Source organism: Dermochelys coriacea, chromosome 4, assembly GCF_009764565.3.
Source record: "Dermochelys coriacea isolate rDerCor1 chromosome 4, rDerCor1.pri.v4, whole genome shotgun sequence".
Classification (NCBI taxonomy): domain Eukaryota; kingdom Metazoa; phylum Chordata; order Testudines; family Dermochelyidae; genus Dermochelys; species Dermochelys coriacea.
The window spans coordinates 10,273,870-10,300,679 of NC_050071.1; the positions used below are offsets into that span (position 1 = coordinate 10,273,870).

The following is a 26,810-nucleotide window of genomic DNA, read 5'->3' on the forward strand; positions in this document are numbered from 1 at the left end:
TTTTGGTTTACAATTGCAAGTTTATTTGTTCAAATACGCCAGATAAGATGCAAGCACTTCCATGACAAATATACAGAAAAAAAGATAGGATCAACACAGAACAGTATGTTAACTAAAAAAGGGAAAGCTCTTTAAATGTTATGATAACGTACTCCCAACAGGAACTATTTCCATTCTCCAGTTAAGTTAATCATACATGTCAATAAAACAAAGGGTGGTGGGTTGAGAGAGAAGTTAGTTGTGTATTTTCCTTAAAAATAAACTCGATACTCTAATTAATGCCAGTTAAACACTACAACTAAATTTACAAATAAGCATAAAAGGAGTTGAAAGTGTTAGAATGACCTTTTCTCTTTGAACAGTCCAGAAGAAAACAATTACTACAAATACAGCAGGCAAACTGACTGTTGGACTGATTGTTATAAGATACATAGTGTAGTACTGAATTCAGTCTCAAATTGTGCTAAATGCTCATCCTCAGTATGGCACATTTTGGTCCATGATGGGGGTTTTAGGCCAAGACAGATCCCAATTTGTTAGAGAAATGTGTAAATTATTGTTGCTTTTTTAAAATGCCAAGTGTACTTCCTCCTACAAAGGGCAGTGTGAGGAGATGTTTATAGAAAGTAGTCTGGAGTACGACGGGTAACGTGAGGCTCTCCACGACGAGGTGCAGGGTCAAACTGAAGGCTGTAGTAAAAGGAACAAATTAATTTTTTGCCGCTACAATTACCGTTTAGTGAATTTTAAAATCCAAATACAGAACGTTTTCCCCACTGCTAGGCTATAACTTACCCCAACCTCTCCACCCAATGCACCATATATGCAAGTCTAGAAAAAACTCACCTAAATTACATCATTTTATGGGAGGCAAACGCTTATAAACTGGTATAGGTGATTACATGAAATAAAGATAATCATTGGCTACAGTTTGTTGAAGCCTCTCTCTAGTCTCACTAAAGGCCCTCCGAGCAGAATTCTCTATTTTCTTATCATAAACAATCAATTTCTCATTACACAACCTAATGTCAGCAAAAGAATGCACCCACTTTACCTCCTGGATGTAGTAAGGTTCAAAAATACTACGGATTAGCTAAATACACATCGGAGTAATATTTCACTGCTCTGCAGCTAAGCATCAAAATAAGGAGTTGCAGCACTAAGTCGTTATTAGGAATTCATGTGTTGTGTAACAACTGCACAAATATGAAGCTTAACATTAAACAATATATCCAGTTCAGTGTAACTTTTTAAATACTTTTATCCATCATGGCTCTCCTGCTCCCCTCTCCCCCTCAGAAGAGAAGTCCAAAAAAGAAGGGGTGGTGGGCGTGGTGAATATAGATGCCTACCTCGCTACCTTTGAGAAGGCTTGAAATTTGACCCAGGTTGATCCTGTGGACAGGCTCCATTGTCACACCCCCTTACTTGGTCCCAAAGCGATAGAAGCTTATAGCCAGATGGATGAGTTGATACTGGGGACTATGAATAGTTCAAAAAGTCTCTACTGCTTAAGTCTGAATTGACACCTGAGGCTTATAAGAAAAGGTTTTGGTGTGTGTAAATAAACAAGAGGTGACATCAGATGTCACTAAACTGGAATGTTTATATGACCTGGTTGGGTTAGAGCAACTCAGATATGTCCCCAACATGTTTAAAATGTGGTTAGTGGATAGGAAGCCTAAGGAGCTCACAGTTGCAGGCCTGCTGGCAGACGAATTTGTAAACAATAGGTATGAAAAGAGATTCAAAGAGTACTAGCTGAAATACATGGCCTGGGAATGGGAACCAATGGAGGGCCCTAAAGAAGGATTCAGATAAATCCAAGTGCGTGGTGATGGACAGAGAGAGCATCCGACTCTGGTAGACAGCAGCTGAGGGATCTCAAAGAACTGAGGTTCAGCATTCGTAGGATGACAGGGCATAAGTGAGTGTACCATCCAAGGCCTGAGGAACTCATGTCTGTCCAGGATTGAGGAGCTAACTCTCATTCTATCCAGCCAAAAAGACAGCCTGTACTTCAACCTTAGAGTGAACTGTGTTACTAAACTCTTGGAGCAAAGCAGTCACAAAACCAGATCCTCTTGGGGACATGGTGCACTGTCAGATGAGCTCCTATTCCAGGCACCAGTGCACAGTTCCTGTTGTAGTCTCATGAGTTCAGACTCTGACCCCTGCAGGAGGAGTGCAAGGTGGTTGTTAATCAGAAGACATCTTCAGGCACCTAAAGTTGCAAATAGGTGTCTCGGAGGATTTTCAAGAGTCTCTAGGCCCCTAATGCTCATTAGTTTCCCACACCCTTTTTTCCTGTCCTTTGGGGTTATTTCTGCATGTAGTCTAGCAGCCAGTTGAATTTCTAAGTGCCCACACCATTTTAGGCATTGTCCACTGGTCCCAACCTTCTGAACTACCTTCTTCACCTAGCCTGGTTAAGACTCTTGTCTTTCTTGATTTATTTGTATATTATTTGTTGTCTTGAAGTGATACCACAGCTGAAGCTATTAAGGAAATCAGTGCCCACTTTTCACTAACACTCCTCAGACTCACTTGCTGAAGGGTTACTGCTGCTTGTTAATATCCTGGAGCAGGAATCAACCCTGTAATTCTCCAAGGAGAAGGATCAGCTACTTACCATAGTGACTGAGACAAATGTTTATATGGATTTGCACTCCTCCCCCACTTATTTGGAGTCTCATTAAGGATTCCTGAATTAGTAGTAGGAACTGAGGGTGCACTTGAAAGCACTCCCTCTTTTATACCCTTCTGCCCCAGAGCATTGCAAGAGGGAGGTCCGTGTGCCCAGGTTTTGGATCCATACAGGTAATTATCTTGAAGATTAGTTACTATGGTCATTGTTTATACATCCACAAACTCTAATACGGTCTTATTTTCCAGAGTTTTCCAAGCTTTGGATAATGACTGCTTCATTTAAAAACAAAACATCCCACCAATTTTAGGTCACTCATTAGTCCTATTTTACAAGTTTTGAAGTCTTTTCCCAAAATCAAAATCCCTCAGAAAAAATAACCTTCATAGAGGATTTTTATATACCCATCTAGGCTTTAAATTTCCAAATCATACAAGTCTTTCCCTCTAGGTTTCAGTAATACCAACTAGGTTAAACTTCTGTTCAAATGAGCAATTCCAAAGGCTCATAACACTGATGTATAGACAACGAAATCTCTTCACATCCCTTGCACAACTTTGTTCTCCATATCATAATTTTGATCCACAGCTATGCTCATTCGTTCCCCCTTTTCACCTTCCCCTTTTGTTTAGTTTAATACCCCTCACCCCCCCGGCTCGTGTAGCCAGCCTGTTCCCTAGAAGACTGGTTCCCCTTCTAGTGAGATGGAGGCCATCCAAACTAAACAGACCATAAAGAAGGTGGACTAACACAGCCCCTTATAAACTCTATCCTCTGTACCAGGCAAAGAGTAAACTTGTCTGCATTGATCAATAGGCCTTGAACACTGACTGAATGAGTTCAGTGCTGGATATAAGCTGGGCTTTGGATTGGCTCTTGACTAACCAGTCATCCAGGTAAGGGTAGACCTGCACTCCTAGTCTCTTCAGGAATACTGCTACCATGGCCAGACATTTTGTGAACACTCGAGGAGCTGCAGAGGGGGCGAATGGAAGCATTATGAACTTGTAATGCAAATGCTTCACTAGGAACCTGAGGAACTTTGTACCCTTAGTACATTGACACATGAAAATAGGCACCTCTTAAATCAAGAGCAGCATACCAGTCTCCATGGTCCAGAGAGGGAATGATGGATGCCAGGATGACCATGTGGAACTTTATCTTTTTGAGATAGTTGTTGGTAGAACTGGAAGGATTCCAGTTGGATATAGTTGTTGGTAGAACTGTGCCGTGGAAGGATTTCTTTCTGGCTCCAGACTAGATGAAACCTGCCTAGGCACTGGAGTCCACAAGCAGAGGAGTGCTTAGATTTAGGACACACACACACTACTCTTAACCCCATGCCTAGCAGACTTGGGTGCAAAGGATCAGCCCCTTTCGCACTCTGCTTCTTATGCCTCTTCTTAAGCACTGGGGACAGTGAATGGTGCTGGGATTCAGGCATGGTAAGAAGCACACTACTTACTGATGCCGAGGCACCTGGCTCAGATGGAGGTCTCAAAGATGCCTCCATCAGTAGAAACTTTAGCTTGGATTCAAGATCTTAAAGTCCCTGCAGCTTTGGCAATGCTCTCCAATATGAGCTTCCCCAAGTGAGGATTGCTCATGGCCACAGCCTTATCACAGGAAACGCAGGACTTGAAGCCTGGTGACCAAGGCATCCCTCAGCACCGGGAATAGAATGAAACCCTCATATGTGATAAAACTTAACTAAACTCTAATAACTTTATTGACACTAAACTATTTAGAGTAAAATTAGAGAACACAGTTTTCCTTGCAAAAGCGAGGAAAGCAGTTAAAGCAACTGTCACAGCTGGTAAGAAGGAACTTTGGGGGCTATGATCAGCTGGGCCCTTTATACCGAGGCCAGTGGTGTGTGGTAGCAGAGGCTACTCGAGCCACCCTGACGGGTACCACTGAGGGGAAAATTTTCTGGTGACTATGCATGGAGTATGCGCACACCAAGAGTGGAATGCACATGTGCAATAACTCAAAGAAGGAAGCTGTGTGGAATTCTTCTTGGTCTTCTCTGAAAGTCACAGCATTCCTATTCTTGTCAGTCTTAGCTGTGTAGAATGCCACTGGGTCCTCTTGGTGGTTACAAACTCCAAAGCCTCTAGTTTCCACTCTCTGGCTCCTTGGTTAACCAATTCTTTTCTTTCGCACTACCTCCAAGCACAAAATCTGCAGCTACACTCAAACTCCCGTTTGCCACTCTGTTCACCTGCATTCACTCTTTCAATCAACCTCACAAGCTATAAACAAAATTAGTCCCGAAAGTACAGGGGTGGGGGAGAACAGACAAGGGCAGCACCAAGGACATTGCACAATCTCAGCTTGCTGCAACTTTGGCAGTTAGAAGGAACTGAATGGTGGCTAGGGTCTTCCCCCCACCCCTGTTTTTATATCACCGGAACTTCCAGGGATGGGAGAGACAAGTATTCCCAATGGACACAGCTTTCCAAAAGGTTCCAGAAGTTTTTGACAGAGGTGCAGGAATTCTACAAGTGAGAACATGCTGAGGCCACTTGAAGATCAGATGTTAAGATTTCAAAAATGAAGTCCTAGAGTATGTAAAAGTGTGATTTTTTTCTTTTCTTTTTTTATTATTGATATTGATATTTTTCTATTCATCTTGCATATATTTTGCTTTTTTAATAATGTAGATCTAAGTATCTATAGATAGGGATATGAAGGCCATGTCCTCAAACTCTCTGATAGTAGGATTGTTTCTCCATCCTGAAGGGATCCCCTGTCACTAAGGAAAGGCTGCGGCAATCCTTAGGGAGACTCCCATATCTCACTGCCATGTTTCTCAAAAAAAAATGTGTTTTCATAACTTCTATTTCCATTTCTGCATCACACTCTTTACTCAGAGTGAGAGTAGCACCATTAGTTCTAAGATCTGCATCTCTACCCTTTTAGAAGAAAAAACAGACACTTGAAACAAGGTAAGTTACTCACAAGGAATATTTTAAAGTGTCATCTAGTTCCATGATAGCAGCCTGGTTCCCACAACGATAACAGTAATTGGGTGCACTGAAAATGGTAACCACATTTCGATCATGACACCAGTTGTAACCCTGTAATGTAAAAGAATTGAATTCTCAGTTAAAAAACTAAGTACAGATCATAAGAGTGGCCACACTGGGTCAGATCAAAGGTCCATCTAGCCGACTGACAAGTCTTCTGACAGTGGCCAATGCCAGATGCCCCAGAGGGAATGAACAGAACAAGTAAATCATCAAGTGATCCATCCCCTGTTGCCCATTCCCAGCTTCTGGCAAACAGAGGTTAGGGACACCATCCTTGCCCATCCTGGCTAATAGCCATTGATGGACCTATCCTCCATGAATTTATATAGTTTTTTTGAACCCTGTTATGGTCTTGGCCTTCACAACATTCTCTGGAAGAGTTCCACAGGTTGACTGTGCATTGTGTGAAGAAATACTTCCTTTTATTTGTCTTAAACCTACTGCCTATTAATTTCATTTGATGACCCCTAGTTATTGTGTTATGAGAAGGAGTAAACAACACTTCCTTATTTACTTTCTCCACACCAGTCATGATTTTATAGACTTCAATCATAACCCCCTTAGTCGGATCTTTTCCAAGCTGAAAAGTCCTAATCTTATTAATCTCTCTTCATATGGAAGCTGTTCCATACCCCTAATCATTTTTGTTGCCCTTTTCTGAACCTTTTCCAATTCCAATATATATTTTTTGAGATGTACAACCACATCTGAATGCAGTATTCAAGATGTGGGTGTACCATGATTTATATAGAGGCAATATGATGATATTTTCTTTTATCTATCCCTTTCTTAATGATTCCCAACATTGCTTCGTTTGACGGCACTGCACATTGAGTGGATTTTTCAATGACAGATCTTTCTTGAGTGGTAACAGCTAATTTAGACCCCATCATTTTATATGAATAGTTGGGATTATGTTTTCCAATGTGCGCTACTTTGCATTTATCAACATTGAATTTCATCTGCCATTTTGTTGCCCAGTCACCCCGTTTTGAGAGATCCTTTTGTAGCTCTTCACAGTCTGCCTGGGTCTTAACTATCTTCAGTAGTTTTACATCATCTGCAAATTTTGCCACCTCACTCTTTACCCCTTTTTCCAGATCATTTAGGAATATGTTGAATAGGACTGGGCCCAGTATAGACCCCTGGGGGACACCACTATTTACTCTCTCCATTCTGAGAACTGACCATTTATTCCTACCCTTTGTTTCCTATCTTTTAACCAGTTACTGAGAGGACCTTCCCTCTTATCTCATGACAGCTTACTTTGCTTAAGAGCTTTTGGTGAGGGACCTTGTCAAAGGCTTTCTGAAAATTTAAGAACATTATATCTACTGGATCCCCCTTGTCCACAGGCTTATTGACTCCCTCAAAAAAATTCTAGTAGATAGGTGAGGCACGATTTCCCTTTACAAAACCACATTGACACTTCCCCAACAAATTATGTTCATCTATGTATCCGACAAATTTGTTCTTTACTATAGTTTCAACCAATTTGCCTGGTACTGAAGTCAGGCTTACCAGCCTCTAACTGCTAGGATCACCTCTGGAGCCCTTTTTAAACACTGGCATCACATTAGCTATCCTACAGTCATTTGGTACAAGTCTGAAAGCTCTTAAAAGCTTAAATGGGTTATGAGCATTTAATAGGGCAGCTTTCTTTATTCTTTTTAAGTGTTTCCATTTTGCAATGATCTCAAACTTCAAATATAGTAAAAGCTTTGTTATCTGGCATGTTGGGTGAATGGGTGGGTGGGGTGCCGGTAAGTAAAAAATTCCAGTTAACTAAAAGGGAGGGAGTTTGGATGTGGGAGGGGGCTCAGGGCTGGGACGCAGGGTGCCGGATCCAGGTGGCACTCACCTCAGGTGGCTCCCCACAAGCAATGACATGTCCCTGCTGCTCCTAGGAGGAGGCACGGCTAGGCAGCTCTGTGTGTTGCCTCTGCCCACAAGCACCGCCCCTGAAACTCGCACTGGCTGTGATTCCTGGCCAATGGGAGCTGTGGAGCCAGCACTCGGGGTGGGGGCACCACGCAGATCCGCCTAGCCACCCCTCCACCTAGGAGCAGCAGGGACAGGTCACTGCTTGTGGGGAGCCATGTGGAGCCAGGTAGGGAGCCTGCCGGCCCCATGCTAGCTGGACTATAAACCAGACTTTCAATAAAGATCAGAAATGTCGGCTTATTTAGCTTTCTGATTGGTAAAGTGCCGGATAACAGCTTTTACTGTAATTGTTTCTTCTTAGCAGCTATTTCAAAATGAGCAGTAAACACTAAGACATGAAGAACTTAAGCCTTTACATATTAAGGTCACAGCACAGGTTATAAATTACTATGATTATTGGTAGTTTAAACTATTCGTGACTTGCATGTTTATTAGTACCTTTGTTCGCAAATTCCAGAGAACAGTATCCTAAATGTACCTAGATGTTTTTAAATAGAAATGTTTAACTTTTTTAAAATCTGAGTATTGAAGTTCAAGCTCATCAGCTTACATACTCTACATGTTTTTATGTACAACACAGGCTATAAAGGATCTACTTTAACCGAATAAAAAATAAAAATGCTCCATTGACCCACCTGGCATTTTTCCAGTAATGCTATGTTCTATCTATACCAGCTGGATGGTTTAATCCCTGTTGCAACTGACCGCTACATATTACAGGATAGCCTATTTAACACATTAGTAGAGGGAAAGATTGTCAGCATGCAAGCAGACTATACTTTTGTAACCAGTCCTTAGCATGAGCCACATTCACTCCCTTTGACTAACTCACTCAAAAAAAAAAAAAAAATTCTCTTACTAATTCAGCTAAAAGGAAAAGTGTACAGTGAAGGAGTACTTGTGGCACCTTAGAGACTAACAAATTTATTTGAGCATAAGCTTTCATGAGCTACAGCTCACTTCATCGAAAAGTGTACAGTATTACTTTTCAGGCCTATAGCACAGGATGAAAAGCCTCTCAGGATTTAGAATGTAAATACCACTGTATGTAAGCCTGTAAACAATGGACAACCTTGCATTTATAAGAAATTAGGTCTTCAGTATTTGTATCACTTCATCTAGATTAGGCTACCATAACAGAATACGCTCACCATACCTCCATCACAAGTTGGTGAGCACGGGAGACCAGTGTAAGACCATTGGCATGGTTAAATGTTTCAGAGATATCCTGTCCAAACGTGTAGCCAGCCCCACGTGGAGAAATACCCCAGCCTCCACGATCATCTGGATCTGACCATAAAAGATCACACATTGGGCCCTAACAAGGAAAGCAGAAACTTTAGTTAGAAGCAAAATATTAAAAAGTCTACTTTGAAAGGCATTTTATTTACAACCACCACCACATTTCCAATCCTCATCCTCTAAGTATATGTTGAATATTCTATATATTTTTTAAAAACACACACTTTCATGGTATATTATTTCATAATCTTAAAAAAGGTACTCACTACTTATATAGTACTGACCATCCCAGATGTTCACAGATCATGAATCAGTCTCAAAAAATCATGACATTGGCTTAAATATCATGAGTTTGAACAACTTGAGATTTGGAGCTCTTTGTAGTTTTTGTCCGGTTTGAGCCGGGGGGAGGGGGAGCACTCACATCAAGTTTTCAAGCTTTTCTCTGCAATCAGGACTAGAAACTTTTTTCTGAAGTGAAAGCTGAGATTCTCACGTAATCTTGTTAAGATATGGAGCTTTAAGTGAAACATCAAATATCATGAGTCTCATGATAAAAATCACAAGAGTTGGCAATACTGTTTATAAACACTCAGAGCTTGAAACTGAAATGATTCCTCCCCAATTCCTCCTCCTCCCCTTCAACATGTGTGACCACTGACACACACTGCAGGCTTGCTCATAAACACTGGTTTAATAGTCTTTTTGAAAATAGGGAACATTTGACCACATCATGGTGAGAAAAAACAAAGTTATGAAAATTATATTGATGTAGGCATAAAAAAAACCCATAGAATGGTCATCTAGTCTAACCTCCTGCCAAAATGCAGGATTTGTCGTGTCTAAAGCATCAAATGATGAGAGAGTCTAGTTCCCTCAAACTAATCTTCTGTCCTACTGCAGAGGTTCCCATATCTCAGAGGAGCAACCAGAAATCCATTCCCAAACTGAAGTTATTTTGTCATTTAACTAGTTTATGTTAGTTGTGCCTACTATTTCAGTCAGTTAACTAGTCCATGCATTAGTCAGTGTATTTTGCTGACAAAAGAGCAAGTGTGTATGTACGGCACTTGCCAGGAAATTTCATTCCTGACTACACAGCTACCCCTGACAGAGTTTGGCCCCATCACACTTGCTAAAGCTCAAGAAGTTGTGAAAAAGAATTAGAGCCACAAGCTGTGATGCAGATCCATGCCCTCCTGGCTAGTGAAAGCCAGCAGGGAACTATGCCCACTACTAAAAAGAAGGAAAGGAAGTCAAAGGAGGAAAACTGCCAGGCTCCTTGAAAAACAGAGTAGCCTACCCAATCCCCTTGAATTCAACACTACAAACGGAAGACATCAATTACTGTCCCACCTCCAGCCTTGCACTGCTGGCAAAATAATTAAGCAGAAACCACCAAATGCCAACATCTGATGTCACGCAACATCTTGCAAGTCTCAGCTACAATTCAGACAAGGGCAGGGCACAAATATATCCCTTGAACCACCAATAGATTACCTCCTTTTGGCACCTATGAGCAGGATGAAAAGATTGTGAAAACCAAGTTGACAAATGGAAAAAGGGCAGCGATCTGGTGCAGTCCAATGCATTCTCCACCATTCCAGGGTACGTCTACACTGGAATAAAAGACCTGTGGCATGGTTGTGGGTGGCCTTGGTCAGCTGAGCTGTAAAATTGCTGTTCAGGATCTGGGACCCCACAAGGTAGGAGAGTCCTAGAGCCTTAGCAGTATGTCTACACTGCGATTTTACAGCCCAAAAGCCCAAGCCAAAGAGAGCTAACCCAAGCCAGCTGCGAACATAGTGTGGGTCTTTGATTCTAGTGTAGACATACCCTTAGAGGATGCAGGAGAAAAACGGAGTGGCTTTCACCTTGGAGCTGGCCTAGCTCTTCAATTTTCTCTAATCTGCCTAAGCCAGGCTCCAGGTACTCTGCAGCAAAATGGACCTAAATTCTCCAGATAACCATATAAAAATTATTGAGAGAGGTTTTTACTGAATTAAATATGAAAAATCAGTCAGTGACCCCTGCTATTTAATCTGATATTCAATTTTATGCTTTCCCGTATTTACAGTTTAATACGTTGCAGATTTTTGAACTGACAATGCCTAATCACACTGTAGAAGTTGCTAGGGAAATGAGAGGTTTTGGAATGCTGGGAATTGTAGCATCAGCATATTAGCTAGATATTTCAGTTAAAATGATCAATAGTTACATTTTGCATTCAAACCACTTCTCCTTGCTTTCCAAGTCAACAAATCTAAAGTGTATGGAGCAGTTCCCAGTTTATCTTTCCAGGTATAGACTCAGGCAGACTTCAATGCATTTTTTTACATGGATTATATTTTTAAGCATATCTTTGCCACCATAAGAGCTAGGATACATACATTTGTTTTTCTGTGAAAACTCAGATACTGGACCACTATTTTATGTCAAGACCCGAGTTCCACAGAAAAGCCAAACAGCCATGAAATTTCAGAATACGAGTCCTTTGACTAAGTAGTGGGTATTCCATTTGGAGTGTCCCATTCCTCCTGGGAGAGATGTATGCTTCACTTTTTCCCTTAGATGGATGCTAGACGAGACTTTGCTATTCTTCACACTCCACTCTCAAGAAGTATCACTTTGATTTGTTTCTATCCCTCAGTCTATTTTGCATGCACTCTCTCCTGTCCTATTTGGTTTGTCTTTCCTGCTCCCCACAGAATTATGTCCTTGCTGCAAAGTAAAGTTGACCAAATTCTTGTAAATTGCACTCCGCTACAGGTAACCTATTTACCAGGCTAACTTGAGCAGAAGTGGCATTTATTCACATGGTAAGCATGAACTGGTTTAACATGAGATGTGCAAGCTAGTACACACACTTTCCTATCCAAATATTTCATCAATTTTGGGGCTGATGAGGTGGTACTCAAAGTCAGAGAAGATAAGAGAGTGTGGGAAACACCACTACCTCTTCCTTTGCCAATTCTGTCGTCATAAATAAAATAAACCAAACCAGTATATGTTATTTAAAACTAAAATATTTGTCTGTTACAATCTACTGTTACAATCACTATGTACCTTACTTTAGTAAATCGGATTTCAAAATGGAGGATAAATGTGCATTTAAAAATACCCAAACATATTTGTAAAATCACAGTGCATTTCCTTTCGGGTTACCTCATGTGGAACTTCCTGTAGACGATCCAGAGCTCTGATATGATCCAACGTATCTATAGATGGAGAGAGACCCCCATGGAGACAGAATATCTGTACAGGAACAAAAAAATAAAATATTGATTTTAACTGAGAAAAAACCTCATTTTGAAAAGTAAAATTAACTAGTTTATGCTTATCACTGTTCAGATTCATATCATTCTAAACCTCATGGAACAGATCACAGCTCTCATTCTCAGAAAAATTAATTCCACCAAAAGAAACACACACAGAATTCTGTAAGTGGTGAAGATCACCAAAGAAAGAGTATCCTTATACCTGTAAGGTAATATTTCTTCACTGTCACTTCAGAAATACTTTGACTCCCACAGAACTTAGCACATAGGATACAACCTGCACATGACTCAAGAGGGGACTCCTACCTATTTAGGTGGTGTGTTAGGGATAAAAAGTAAAATCCTGCACTAGTTAGGACAGCAGGACCCAAGATGGGATGGAAAGAGCAGCCCTTCCTCCCGAGACTCTACCACACACTAACTAACCTGGTTGCAGCTTCTCAATCATCTTCTCCTCCTCCTCTCACATACCACTCAGTTCTGGTACAGTACATGTGGAACTTCAAAGCGGCACAGACAGTTTCCACACCTCTTGAAGTGGTGCTTCAAGTGAAGCAGAGTGCTGTACAGGCAGCTTGGAAAAGGAAGTACACTCACCAGTGTACCACTCAATTCAGCAGAAGTCCCCACAACTCCCCACTTGAACCAGCCTAGGTTCATTTTGGTCATGACTCCAATCCAAATCTAGGTGGGTTGCAGCCTGAAATCACCAGGTTTTGGGTCAAAGTCTGAGACTCAGTGCCATGATTAATTTTTCAAGTCATCATGCACAACAGCTTCCAGGATATCTGCTATTCACCATAACCAGAACTATACTTACAATATCTTTCACAATGAATTATTATAAATGGCATGTAGCAAATCAAGGCCAGGAACAAAGTAATACTCTAACTTGTAAGCACAACAGAAAACAAACTGCTTAAAAAAAGTTTTATAGGTATAATAGTTAGAAGTATAATAAAGACAGGACTCCATGAATATAATACTGAGCTGATTCTCACTAATGTTACGAACGTGTGTTATACTCCAAGTATGACACAAGCAGAGCTCCGAAAAGGAGTTTGAGGCCATCTATTCTTAGGAGATCAGACTAGATAACTGAAGTACTCCCACCTGACTTTAACATCTATGTGTAAGATCTATTATCCCCCGTAGAATACACAAAAGCTTACCTGACCATCTACTAGAGCTGTAAGTGGAAGATAATCAAACAGATCTGTGAAATACTTCCAAACATTGGCATTTCCATACTTTCGTAGACACTCATCATAAAAGCCATACACTTGTGTAATTTGTCTGCTCTCATGATTTCCTCTCAGTATTGTAATGCGTTCTGGATAACGCACCTAGCAATGGAAAGAGAACAATCATTTATAACATCAAACAACAGATTTCTGATTAGTGTTAACTGCATGCCATTTGAACATGTAAAAAATATTAAACTTCTTGTCAAACATTTTTACAAAGTGAAATCTTCTAGTCTGCAAATTACATTTCAGCTCATCCCTCCAGCCTCCAATTTGTTTCAGAGTTCTTGCAGTGTGAGGGGTTTTATACTTTTTTAAAATAAAAGTATACCTTTAGTCCTACAAGAAGAGTCACTGTTTCCACCGAGTAATAGCCTCTATCCACATAGTCTCCCATGAACAGGTAGTTTGTGTCTGGCGATTTCCCACCAATTCTGAAGAGTTCCATAAGATCATGGAATTGACCATGGACATCCCCACACACCGTAACAGGGCAACGCACCTCCTGCACATTTGATTCTTTTGTAAGTATTTCTTTAGCCTAATAAAAGATAGAGATAACATTTAGGACAAGAGGTAAGGTAAACCATATTTTGTAAACAGATTCAGTAAGTTGTTTCAGCGCCTACATGTTACAATCCCAATTTTCTGACTGGTTTTGAGATACAGGGAAAAGCCAGGTAGTGATATAAGCAGAGCTGTAATGCATGCTGCAAATTGCTGTGGGGAGAGCTGGCCAACCTTGTATACGCTGGACGACAGATCATTGAGATTTTATTGCACTGTCAATGCTTTGAGCACATTAGTTTTCTACCAAAGGAAATATGCACACAATGCAAAAAATGTTGACAGAATACTCACAATGCATCCGATGAAGTGAGCTGTAGCTCACGAAAGCTTATGCTCTAATAAATTTGTTAGTCTCTAAGGTGCCACAAGTACTCCTTTTCTTTTTACGAATACAGACTAACACGGCTGCTACTCAGAATACTCACAGGTTCATAGATATTCAGACCAGAAAGGACAACCATCATCCAGCCTGACTTCCTAGATAACTCAGGCCAGAAAAACAGCCAGCCGTGATTTAAACATTTCAAGTGATTCAGAATCCACCATATGCCCAAATATGTTGTTTTCTAGTGGTTAACTGCTTACTGTTGCCTCACTTCCAAATTGAATTTTTCTATGTTCAATTTAAAGCCACAAGATTTTGTTATACCTTCTTCTGCTAGATTAATCAGCCCTCTGATATCGCATAGCTTTCCCACACAACAGCAAGTTGTAGATCATGATCAAGTCACCTCTTAACAGTTTCTTGGAAAAGCTAAAAAGAGTGAAAAGAATGAGGAGTACTTATGGCACCTTAGAGACTAACAAATTTATTTGGGCAAAAGCTTTCATGGGCTCAAGACCACTTCATCAGATGCATGCAGTGGAAAATGCAGTAGGACATATATATATATATACACACACACACACACACAAAAATGCGCTTTGCCATACCAACTCTAACAAGACTAATCTATTAAGGTGGGCTATTATCAGCAGAAGAAAAAAATAGCCCACCTTAACTGATTAGTCTCGTTAGAGTTGGTGCGGCAACACCCTTTTTTTCATGTTCTCTGTATGTAGATATCTATCTATCCATCTATCTACCTACTGTATTTTCCACTGCATGCATCTGATGAAGTGGACTTGAGCCCACGAAAGCTTATGCCCAAATAAATGTGTTAGTCTCTAAGGTGCCACAAGTACTCCTCATTCTTTTTGCTGATACAGACTAACATGGCTACCACTCTGAAACATAAAAAAAAAAAAAAAGAGTGAGTTCTTTAAGTCTCACTGCAAGACAGGCTTTCCAAATCTCAAATTGTTCTTGTAGCTCTGAATGCTCTCTAATTTTTCGATAGTCTTTTTGAAAAGCAGATACCAGAAAGGAAAATAATATTCCAGTATATTTCAGAAGTGCTGAGCACAGCAGCAAAGTCCAATTGATTTTGAAAGGACTAATGGTTCTTAAAATATATCTCCTTTATCTATGCACTTTGATGGAAGATTACTCCTGTCAATTGAATTACACCAGAATGCACTAACATTCAGAAACATACGTAAGTATTATGTACAAAAAACGTTGAGGCTGCAGTCATGCATTCCAAAGTTACAGAACACCAGATTTATGGTTGCCCATGCAATCTTAATTCTGTTCCCACTGTATGTCCAACTTGTGCACTGAATGAGGTAAGAGTCTTCTCAGGGGAACTATATGACCGAAGACTATAATACAATAGTCTTTACTCCTATACCACAATAAAAATACACCAAGGGACCAAATTACAGTTGTGCAGGCAACTGTCAAAGTGGCATGTCCTAATTTTTCAGTGCTTGATTTTGCAACCCAAGTAACTTTTCAAAGGTAGCTTTTTGTATGAAATACTTGTATGGTAATATGTAATCTTTTAGGTTTCTTTCAAAAGGAAAATTTATCGACAACTTGCTACATAAAAGTGTAACAGCCCTCTATCTCCATCATGCATCAGCAGGGTCTGACTCATGAAACTTCAGCTCTGCAGCCAAGACTGCTACCATTTGAGCTATAGGATTAACTACATTAGCTGGACGCAGGACAAGGCGTGACCCAGGAACCTCTTTCGGCCAACTGGCAGAAAGCACAGAGTTTTACAGGGATCCCCTAGGTCAAGATTATGCACAACAGTTCACCAAAGGGTGGCATGGAACACTACTGAGAGCCAACAGCCCACAGATCATCATAATCATTGCAAAATGTATGTACAGATAATATTTAAGAGGTTATATATCTATACTGAACTTTATGTTCTTAAGGCCTTGAAGTTAGAGGCAAGTCACTAGGAGGTGATGTCTCAGATAGGTTCTGTTCAGGCAGAGGGTAAAGGCTTATCTTGGTCTTGTCATTGTGAGACACAATGTAAGTCACCACCAGCTAATTAAAACTGCAAAATATCTATGGAAAGGAACGCAGCTGCAGAGTGTCTGGTTTATGAAAAAAAACCAAAAGGACTGTTCAGAGATAGCTTGGGTTGCAAGGAGATGCACAATATCCTTTACCTGGGGGACCAGCTGGCAGGCAACTGGCTCATGAAAAGAGGATCACCGACAGACTAGGCTGAAAAATGCTGGAAGGACTTTGGGGTGAGTTATACTCCATAAAACAAAAAAATAACCTAGTTAAACAAATCTAGGTTCTAAAATGTGTTAGGATTCTATATAGAATCATTTATTTCCAATGCTTCTACTTGCTCCCTTTTGAACCTCTTATCTTTGTTCAAGAAACTTTTGCTTATTTTCACTAAAAAGATATTTAAATACAGTACTGTGTTAAATGCAGCCATGATCTGAAGTAAAACCGGTAAGCTGATGTGTACTGTTCTTTTGGAAACAGCATATCTATGACTGCTGAAAGTGTTCAGTGGACCAAAGGCTGCACGCTTGAGGGAGACGCTTGGCAAACTTGGGGTCAGAGCATACCTATCGCTAACTTGCAGAGGGATAGCAAAGCCTGCATAGGCCTAGAGGGGAGTGCTTGTGTTGCTCCTGACTAGCGGAGCTGGGGAGCTGACCCACAGCAAGCACAGACCAAGGTTCCTCACATTCTTGGGTGGCAGCAATTAAGGGAAAGGTGGGCTAGGTCGAGGAGGTGGCGTTCCCTTCCTCCCCTCCTCCAGCAGATGCAAGACTCACCCATGTGGTGTTCGAGGTAGACAGAACACTGGGGCCATGCACTGGGTCTGGGGAGAGGGTGGAAATAGGAAGGACTCCGGTTACTTCAGCAATTCCCAGGCATTACTAGTGCTGTAGGTGCTGCTGCTGCTTTAGCAACTGCATGGGTCTAGCTCTTGATTGATTTAATTTTAAGTTATTTTAGCAGACATTTTCCTGAGGAGTGCAAGTGAGAGAAGGGAAACAGTAATTTAACAGTTTAACTGAGCTAAACACAAATGTTCTTAGGAAGCTAGAAATGTAAGGGGCAGCTGTGGATGAAGAGAGCTAAGAGATGATAGACAACAATATTTCTCTCACCCATCCTGTCAGCAGGTCCACTCCCCCAAAATTTTACAAGCACAACTAGCACCCTCATCCGATTAACCCACAGTTTACCGGATGGGGGCGGTGACATATGTGTAAATGTCATGTGTCACCCAGTGTAGAGAACATTGGATTTGGACTCAGAAGATCCGACTTCTCTAATGACATGCAGATTGCTTTAGTTTGTCTACCTAAATAAAAAAATACATCAATTCTATTTGTGTTCATAAAACTAAGGAAACTATTCCAGGGAACTACAAACCAGTAAGTCATGGATCTGTCCCTGATAAACTGGTTGAAATGTACTTAAAGTAGAACAAAATGCCTGGAAGATCATGATGTGATGAGGTTTAACCAGCAAGGTTTCTGCGGGGGGGGGGGGGGGGGGGGGGCGGGAGGGGGAGGATCTCACTGACAGCATAGTCCAGCAGTTAGGGCACTAGCCTAGGACTTAGGAGGTTCAATTCCATACTCTGACAGAGAATTCCTGTGTGACACTGGGCAAGTCACTTAACCTCTCTATGCCTCAGTTCCCCATTTGTATAATGGGCAAAATACTACTTTACCTCACAGGAACATTGGCAGAATCACAATTCTTAATGTAGTTAAGTGCTTTGAGATCTACTGATGAAAAACAATATATGTGAGACCTAGTTATTGTTAGAATTCTTTGAATGTGGCAATAAAAGTGGGTAAAAGAACTAGTTGATAGTTTGGAAGGTTCAAGAAACTACAGTTATAGAATGAGAGGAAAAGTATTGTTATGGACCAGAAACCAGCTAAGACAGGAAACAGCAGGAACAGTCAATTTTCATCTTAGCAAAAGGTTAACAGTGGAGTGCCTCAATGTTCCATTCTAAGCCGAGCATTAAATATCAGGAAAGGGAGGTGAACAGCAAGAAAACTTTGTATTCTGCCAATTTTTCTAACATTAGTCAAGTGCAGAGGATTATGAGGAACTTCAGAGATGTAATTAAGCTACATGATGGGCAACACGATAGCAAATGAAGTTCAGTGTCAATAAATGTAAAGCAATGGATGTTGGAGGGAAAATTTAAACTGCTCAGACACTTACATGGTTCTAAACTATATGAACTCAAGAAAGGGACCTGCATAACACTCTAAACAGCTCATTCAATACCTCTGGTCAATATACAGCTACCATCTATCCTATTCTATTATTGAAAAAGGGACAAAAAAAGGCTAATACTGGGAGCTAAATTTCTTAAAGGAACCATTTAATTAAAAGCATAATTCCTAACCCAATGAACATATTTACTTGTATATTCTTAGGAAATTTTTACTCAAAAAAGTATTGCAATTCTGGGCATGGTACGCTGTATTTTTCAGACAAAATGTTGAATGCCTCCTGTAAGTGCAAAACTCATCCTTAACTATGGAGACATATGAAGGCTCCATGAAAAACAGATCAACAAATGTTTGGTGTCTTCCGAGGGGAGGGGAAGAATCTCTTGATGACCTACATTAGCTGAGGCTAAACAAATATTTGCCAGGGATGCTATTCAACAAACAGCCTTACCAAATAGAGGAAGGGTTGGGTGAAGAATATTGAGCCTCTCCGTTTCCATTTTAATCTTCCCCACACATTTCTAAGCTTTTGCATTGATCTAAACCACAAGTTATCTCCCATTCATCCTCTATTTGGCTAAAACTGTACATGTCAAGTTTCAGAAAAAACTTGACTCATTTATTCTAGGTCCTATTTTTTGTTCCAAATTTGAAGGCTACTTTTTATATATTTTGGAGGTGGAGATGGGAAGAGTAGCTTAGTCCTACTAAACAATAAAAAAAAATTCCCCTTTTCTCTAGGATCCTAAAGCTAATTCAGCATCACAATGCTCTTGTAAATAAGAACTTCCTCCGGCTGGTCTACAGAGCTGAATCAATGACAAAGTGAGGTATCTATAGGTAAGCATGGCATTTAATATAGCTCTTGATCTCAATGTAGAACAGTAGTCACTGTTGTACCACGTCCACGATCCTGCATTTTATCCAGGCAACACAACATGTAAGTAATGTTTGCTTATCCTTACAGCACATTTTCTAAGAAAGTCCAGGCAGCTCTAACCTACTTATTTATACCGTACTCTTCACAGCAGCATCTGAACTATTCTACATACCTTTAGCTGCTTTTTGCTCAGAAGACTGTGGGTGTTTTCAAGACATTCCTCCTAGAAACCTAGCATTCTGGGATTTTAGAGTCCCAGAATACATTCGTCACACTGGGCCTGTGAACACTTTTACATAAGCAGACTTGTCCTACAATTCAGAGTTTGCTGCTTTGGCACTGTATTCAGCTCCCTTTCCATGCAACTGAATGTGAAAGTTACAGTCTCAAATGGGACATGAGAAGGAGGGAGCTTTTCACATGATGCAGTTTCATGTCCCTCTGTCACCAAATTGAGCTACAAGAGACAAAACTTGGGGACAGCCCCAGCTCTAGCCATTGCTTGTATAATATTATTGGGAGCGGGGGAGGGAAGAGCGGCTGAGAAGCCTTCGTACGATTAAATGTACTTTGGATTCTGTGGAGCTGGAACTGACATTTCAGTATCAGGCTCATCATTTTCCATTTACTTTTTTATGGAAAAGAGAATTGCCACAGTGTTGCAGAGGCTGGAAAGCAATAGAGACCAGTAGTATGGAGTGCACAACATACGGAAGGCCATGATATGATATCATGAGTCAACAGAATATGCAGAAACAGCTAGTTTTACAGACCCAAGTGGTGATTACTGCAGAAATCCCTGAGATAAAGGGGCATGAAGAGTGTAAGGCTTCAACAACTATTCTAGGGTTCTCAAAACAGACTTCATTCCTTTCCTCAATCAAGTCAGAGTTCTACCACTGAAAAATTAAGTCATACTCTGGGACCACACAGGTCATTGTCAGTCACATGGGAAATTTTATTGATGTCACCTATTCTGGTCTTTAAAGGTTAGTGATGCCAGTGTATAAAAGTGGAACTGTGATGACACGAATACAGTATTTGACTTAACTGCAAAATTACTGAAGATAGGCAATGAGAGCAAAGCTATGAGATCAAATCTTTGTTTAATGTTATACCAATTTTTAAACTGACTACATTTCAAGAAGTTACAAGTAGCTTTAGGCACTACAACTGCCCCCCAGCCTTCTTGCTAGTTATGTTGTGGTATTTTCTTGTTTCAAACATGAATCACATAAAGGAGAAACTATGTATAGTTTGAATGATCCCATGTGTACTCAAAATTAAAACTGAAAAAAAGAAAGATTCACTAATGTATTCTGAGAAAGGTCCCTGAAGAGAGATGGGTGGTAGGCAAGGACTGGAATTGAATAAAATGCCTATGACAGTCTGTAGGACCCATCAGTCTAATGCAATTCCAGCCCATGCTTGTGAGAAGGAGAGTGTCAGATTATGTTGACAGGATTGGTGAGGCACTGAATAAGTAGAAGAGAAAAAAATTCATCTGCAGGAAAAGCATGGTTTCTTTTTGGAAGGCTCCAAGATTTCTGATGCTGGTAGAGAGGTCAACTGTCTGCAATGATCTTGCAACACTGTATTTATTATTTGTTTAATTAGCTGGATCTTACAGACCCAAGGAGCACCAACTAGAATCCCTGAAGGTATGGAGTGCCTTGTCTATTTTCAGGCTGAAGAGCTCAGATCCTGCAAACAATATCCTTAATGGCCATTTGGAGCTGCTTTGATATACCCAACTATTGTAACCAGGATGCTCTGTGATGGCTGTAGCCACTAATCAGAGGCATCTAGGTCTACCTGAAGGGATGTCTTCACCACCAGTAGTCCATCTGTCATGATGTCTCTAAGCTCCATTCTATCCTCGTGGGATCTTCTTGAGAAAAGGTGTTATCTTATCCCATGTAAGAAAATCATTCCACCAACAGAGCCTAGTATTTGGTGACACACATTTGGCGAGTTGCAGAATAAGCTTTTCTGCCTAACATCATCAGCCTGTTTATCCACCCTCCTTCTTTTACACACACGGCATTTGGAGGTCCCATTTACATAAATTTCTCCTGTATTACATAGCCAACTAGACCACATTCTGTAGGTAAGATCAGAAGTACTCAAAGCCCTTATGTGGGACGTGGTACCTCTTATCTTCTCTTCTGTATGTCAGGGAAAAGAGAGGCTAGAGTGAGTCACAGATATTTTGCTGGTTTGAGGACCTCTTCACAGATGGGCATTGCCACCCTGCCTCTGTTGAAAATTTGTGCCTTCTGTGCCAATGACAGTCTATATTTAACATGTTAGCTGTTCTCCTCAGCTTGGAATACTCTAAACTAATCACACAGAGAGATTGGATTATAGTGTAACTGCAGCATCTGGTGATGAGGGGCAAGTAGACCAGTTGCAAGTTCCGGGTTATCAGTGCAGTTAACTCGGGGATCCTCAAAATTTTCCTCCACCTCCTGCATTTTAACACCTCTAGCTAGTTTTGACTTGACTGGAAAAGAGACCTATGAGGGGAGTTGCCTCTGGGAGGTTTGAGCAGGGAGAACCCACATTGTCCAGTACAGTCCATGTATTCCATAAGGATGCAGCTAAGGAGCTGCGGGAACCAAGAGAGGAGTGAGGGTGCAAAGGAGACATTGTGTACATCTGAGGTACTCAGATTTATTTTAGAGGAGGACCCCCAATGTGACCCTTGGATCAATCCCCGATAAATCACAAAGACAATACTGAATCCTTCTGTTCCAGAGAATGTTGAGGGGGTCGGGGTTCTGGGGAGGGCTCCAAACTCAGCTCTGAGAAAGTAGGAGAAGGAAGAGAAATATATTGGATCAAAAAGGTACTGATCTCCTACGTGCCAGGGTATCTGGCAGACATTGGAACAATGGTTTAGTGTTGTACTGGGGAGGCAACTGGTGTTAAGGAGGTGTTTCAGTACCTTTCCATCAGAACCCACACCAAGTCCAACACAAGGGACTCCAACCTCGATGTCACCAGAATATCCCCTTATACTATCATTGGTACCAACATCAATGCTGATACCCATGCTAGTATCGACGCTATGGACACCAGCTCAAGGCTCCAACACATCTCAGGGATTGCTGCCAAGGTCAGCTGTCCAGTCTGAAGAGGACCAATACACTGAACAACCACTGGGGTTGTGGATTTTCCCCAGACAGAACACACATCAGGTTTGGCTGTCATGGACATGACATCATCACATGCTAGCAGGGCTTGAAGCCTGAGGCTTTTGATTCCTCTTGAGGAGTGAAAGGTACCTCAGCACTGACTGGCTGGTAATGATCAAAAAAGGAAAAAAGGCTGCTACTTGTTATCAAAACTTACTAAGAAACTGGGTTAAGAACTAGAGGAGAATTTAAATTTGTTTTGTGAGGTCAAGGAGCTAGGGAGAGCAGAACAGATAGCACTAAGTTTCCACTTACTGCCTTGGGTAAGGGATCTCACAAGACTGGGTGACAAAATGGCAGTCGAAATTAAATGTTGATAAATGCAAAGTAATGCACATTGGACAACAAAATCCCAACTATCCATATAACATGATGGGGTCTAAAATAGCTATTACCACTCAAGAAAAAAATCTTGGAATCGTTGTGGGTAGTTCTCTGAAAACATCCAATCAATGTGCAGCAGCAGTCAAAAAAAGCTAACAATGTTTGGAATCATTAGGGAAGGAATAGATCATAAGATATTAAATATAATATTGTCTCTATATAAATCCATGGTACACCCACATCTTGAATGCTGCATGCAGATGTGGCCCCCCCTTTTCAAAAAAAGATATATTAGAATTGGAAAAGGTTCAGAAAAGGGCAACAAAAATGATTAGGGGTATGCAACAGCTTCCATATGAGGAGAGATTAATAAAACCGGGAGTTTTCAGCTTGGAAAAATTCTACTAAGGAGGGATATGATAAAGGTCAATAAAATCATGACTGGTGTGGAGAAAGTAAATAAAGAAGTGTTATTTACTCCTTCTCATAACAAAGAACTAGGGGTCACCAAACGAAATTAATAGGTAGTGGCTTTAACAAATAAAAGAAAGTATTTCTTCACACACCAAACAGTCAACCTGTGGAACTCCTTGACAGAGGATGTTGTGAAGGCCAAGACTATAACAGGGTTCAAAAAAGAACTAGATAAGTTCATGGAGGAAAGGTCCATCAATGACTATTAGCCAGGATGGGCAAGAATAATGTCCCTAGCCTCTCTTTGTCAGAGGCTGGGAATGGGCGACAGGGGATGGATCACTTAATGATGACCTGTTCTGTTCATTCCCTCTGAAGCATCCGGCATGAGTCACTGTCAGAAGACAGGTTAATGGGCTAGATGGACCTTTGGTCTGCCCCAGTATGGCTGTTCTTATGTAACAAGAAACCAACAAGCATTTGGGGCCATGCTGCCCTTTATGTCATTAGACCCAAGAACATGAAGGTACAGACATTGTTGACTCAAAAGGTTCCAAACCCACATGTGTATTGTGAGTGGGATCCATAGAGATGATTCTCAAAGAAGCAGCTTAGATTCTGTAGAAGGTATGGCAGTGTTTCCCTCCTCCACCAAAATCAGGAAAATTTCCTAGTCACCAGTGACAAACCAACATGCCTCACTCAGGAGTTTAGCACACTTTCCATGACTAGCATTGAAAACAGTTTTACAATATCTACAGTTGGTTTTATTATTAATTAGTATTTGTATTACAGAGGCCTGCAGGCCTCAACCATGATTAGCACACCTTTGAGATAGGTGGGTGGTTTCCAATTCCTGCTGAGGATCTGAAAGGGATCACTGGACCTGTGCTTTAGTCAACTACAAGTAACGTTCCTGTTAGTACAGTCTACATAGTTGATCCAGTCAAATTTAAACTATGAAGAAACAATTTAAGTTCTGTGAAGACAAGGCTCAATATTATTTAGATGCCATGGTCTTAGACATTAGGTGGAGAAGACAGAGAAATAGATCAACATCCTCAATGGGAGATAGAGAAATAGTGCCAAACGCTTCTAAAAGGTAACTAAGTTGCTAGTAAGATACTATGTACTTGTAACACACACTTCCTTTAACCTCACATCAGATATTTATCTTTGCAGGTATTCCTTTATGTATGAAAAACACAGTGCACCCTCTCCAAATTTACAGCACTGTGTGTACAGAATGAATTTTCAGAAAATTTATAAAAGTGTTAGTTTAAGTTCAAATTAAGTAAAACTGGGTCCCTTTAAGAAGTTTAGCATGGGTCAATCTTTTGTCTGCCTAATCAAAATAATGGAGTAACAAACTACAAAATGTCCGTATAGAAAATTAAAATCTTGTGCAGACTATAAAAACATAAGAACCACCATACTGGGTCAGACCAACGGTCCATCTAGCCCAGTATCTTGTCTTCCGACAGTGGTCAATGCCAGGTGCTTCAGAGGGAATGAACAGAACAGGTCAACATCAAGTGATCCATCCTGTCACCCATTCTCAGCTTCTGGCAAACAGGCTAGGACACCATCCCTGCCCATCCTGGCTAACAGTCACTGATGGACCTATCCTGCTGCATGAATTTATCTAGTTCTATATTTGAAGCAGTTAATGATTTAGCTTAATTAAATTCAACAACACGTAGTTGCTAAAATTATATAGACTACTAATCCAGGCAACAGCTCAGATAAATCTTAAATGGGGCTCCTGTGATGCAAGAGGTAACTCAACCAACCAAACCACAACTCAGTCTCTAGCTAGTGGACATGCAATATTACTACTGGCTGTAATAACTCGGTGGTAGGAAGGGGACTGGACATCTGTTTAGACCGGTCACTGGTAAATTACTTGGCCCATCATTGCTTTTCCGTGGCTACCTGCTTGCCCCGAGAGGTTTCTCACAGCACTGCTGCCTTGGCTCTCCTGTGCGCGGAGACACAAATACAGAGTAACACGGCTGCTACTCTGAAGTCTGTATTCGCAAAAAAGAAAAGGAGGACTTGTGGCACCCTAGAAACTAACAAATGTATTTGAGCATAAGCTTTCGTGAGCTACAGCTCACTTCATCGGCTGCATGCAGTGGAAAATGCTCACGAAAGCTTATGCTCAAATACATTTGTTAGGTTTCAGAGTAGCAGCCGTGTTAGTCTGTATTCGCAAAAAGAAAAGGAGGACTTGTGGCACCTTAGAGACTAACACATTTATTAGAGCATAAGCTTTCGTGAGCTACAGCTCACTTCATCGGATGCATTTGGTGGAAAAAACTTTTTTCGCGAGCTGTAGCTCACGAAAGCTTATGCTCTAATAAATGTGTTAGTCTCTAAGGTGCCACAAGTCCTCCTTTTCTTTTTGCGAATACATTTGTTAGGCTCTAAGGTGCCACAAGTCCTCCTTTAAATGTTTGACAAATACAGAGCTGCTGGGAATCAGAGACGGGGCTAGCATAGCTTCACAAAGCATCGGAAATGTACAGTTAGGGCCCCCAAATAACCTTCTCTCTGCCCTGCAGTAACATATGGGGGGGGGGGAAATATAGATATAGTTATCTATGAAACTAACGTGTGACCAGGAACAGTGCAACGCCTGGAACCGCTGCACCGGCAAGGTAACAGCGGCAGCACAGGCCGGCGTTCAGTGGTGGGGGAGCCGGAGCCAGACGGTCCCAGAGCGGCAAATCCCGGAATTCCCTTGAGGAGGAGGAACCCGACCGCTGAACGGTCCGGGGGGTTAGAAGGCTCCGGTTCTGGGATGACAGCAACGGCCCCGGGGTAGATTTCACCTTAAACCAGGGAGAGGAGCCCTCGCCCCAAGCTGAGCTCCATTTTTACTTCCCCTCCTGGGAATACCCACGATCCAGCCAGGCCCCAACGGAGGCGGTTTGACACCACAGCCAGGCCACAACCCCGCCGCCGAGCCCAGGGGTCAGCTGGCAACTAGGCCTCCAGCGACCCCGCCGCCGCCGCCGCCGCCGCCCAGGCGCGGAGCGAGCACGGGACGCAGGGGCGGGGAGCGGGCCCGCTCCCCGGCGCACTGGGCCCAAGGAGCCCTGCGGAGCGCGGCGCTGATGCCGGGCCCGGGAAGAGCCGAGCCGAGCCGAGCCGAGCCGAGCACACGGGGCGGGCCCAGGCGGACTCACCTTCTCGCAGAGGCTCCGCACCTGGCTCTCGCTCAGCTGCTTGCACTCGTTGAGCTGCTCGATCCACTGGTCCAGCTCCTTGGAGAAGCCCTTCTCCTCCATGGCGGGAGCGGGGCTCGGCGCCGCGCGGCCCGGTCCCGCCAACGGCCACGGGGCAACGGTGGCTGCGCGAGGCCCGCTCCGCTCCCGGCCCTCCCCCGCGCCGCGGAATGGCGATGGCAGCCGCCGGACGCCGCGCCCTCGTGGCCCCGCCC

General features: G+C 41.9%; 1 protein-coding gene across 2 annotated transcripts; it reads right to left on the minus strand.

The window, feature by feature from the left end:
• Window positions 1-26,808, minus strand: PPP2CB (protein phosphatase 2 catalytic subunit beta). 2 transcript variants are annotated; one of them, XM_038398475.2, is made up of 7 exons: window positions 26,557-26,808; window positions 13,725-13,934; window positions 13,319-13,492; window positions 12,034-12,123; window positions 8,783-8,944; window positions 5,612-5,730; window positions 1-690 (listed from the first exon to the last, which is right to left on the minus strand). In XM_038398475.2, the coding sequence occupies exons 1-7, from the start codon at window positions 26,656-26,658 to the stop codon at window positions 618-620; spliced, it is 930 nt and encodes a 309-aa protein (XP_038254403.1). In that variant the 5' UTR covers window positions 26,659-26,808; the 3' UTR covers window positions 1-617. The 2 variants fall into 2 exon arrangements, with proteins under 2 accessions (XP_038254403.1, XP_043368986.1); XM_043513051.1 differs by lacking the exon at window positions 26,557-26,808 and adding an exon at window positions 19,597-19,776.
• Window positions 26,809-26,810: the final 2 nt, after the last annotated feature.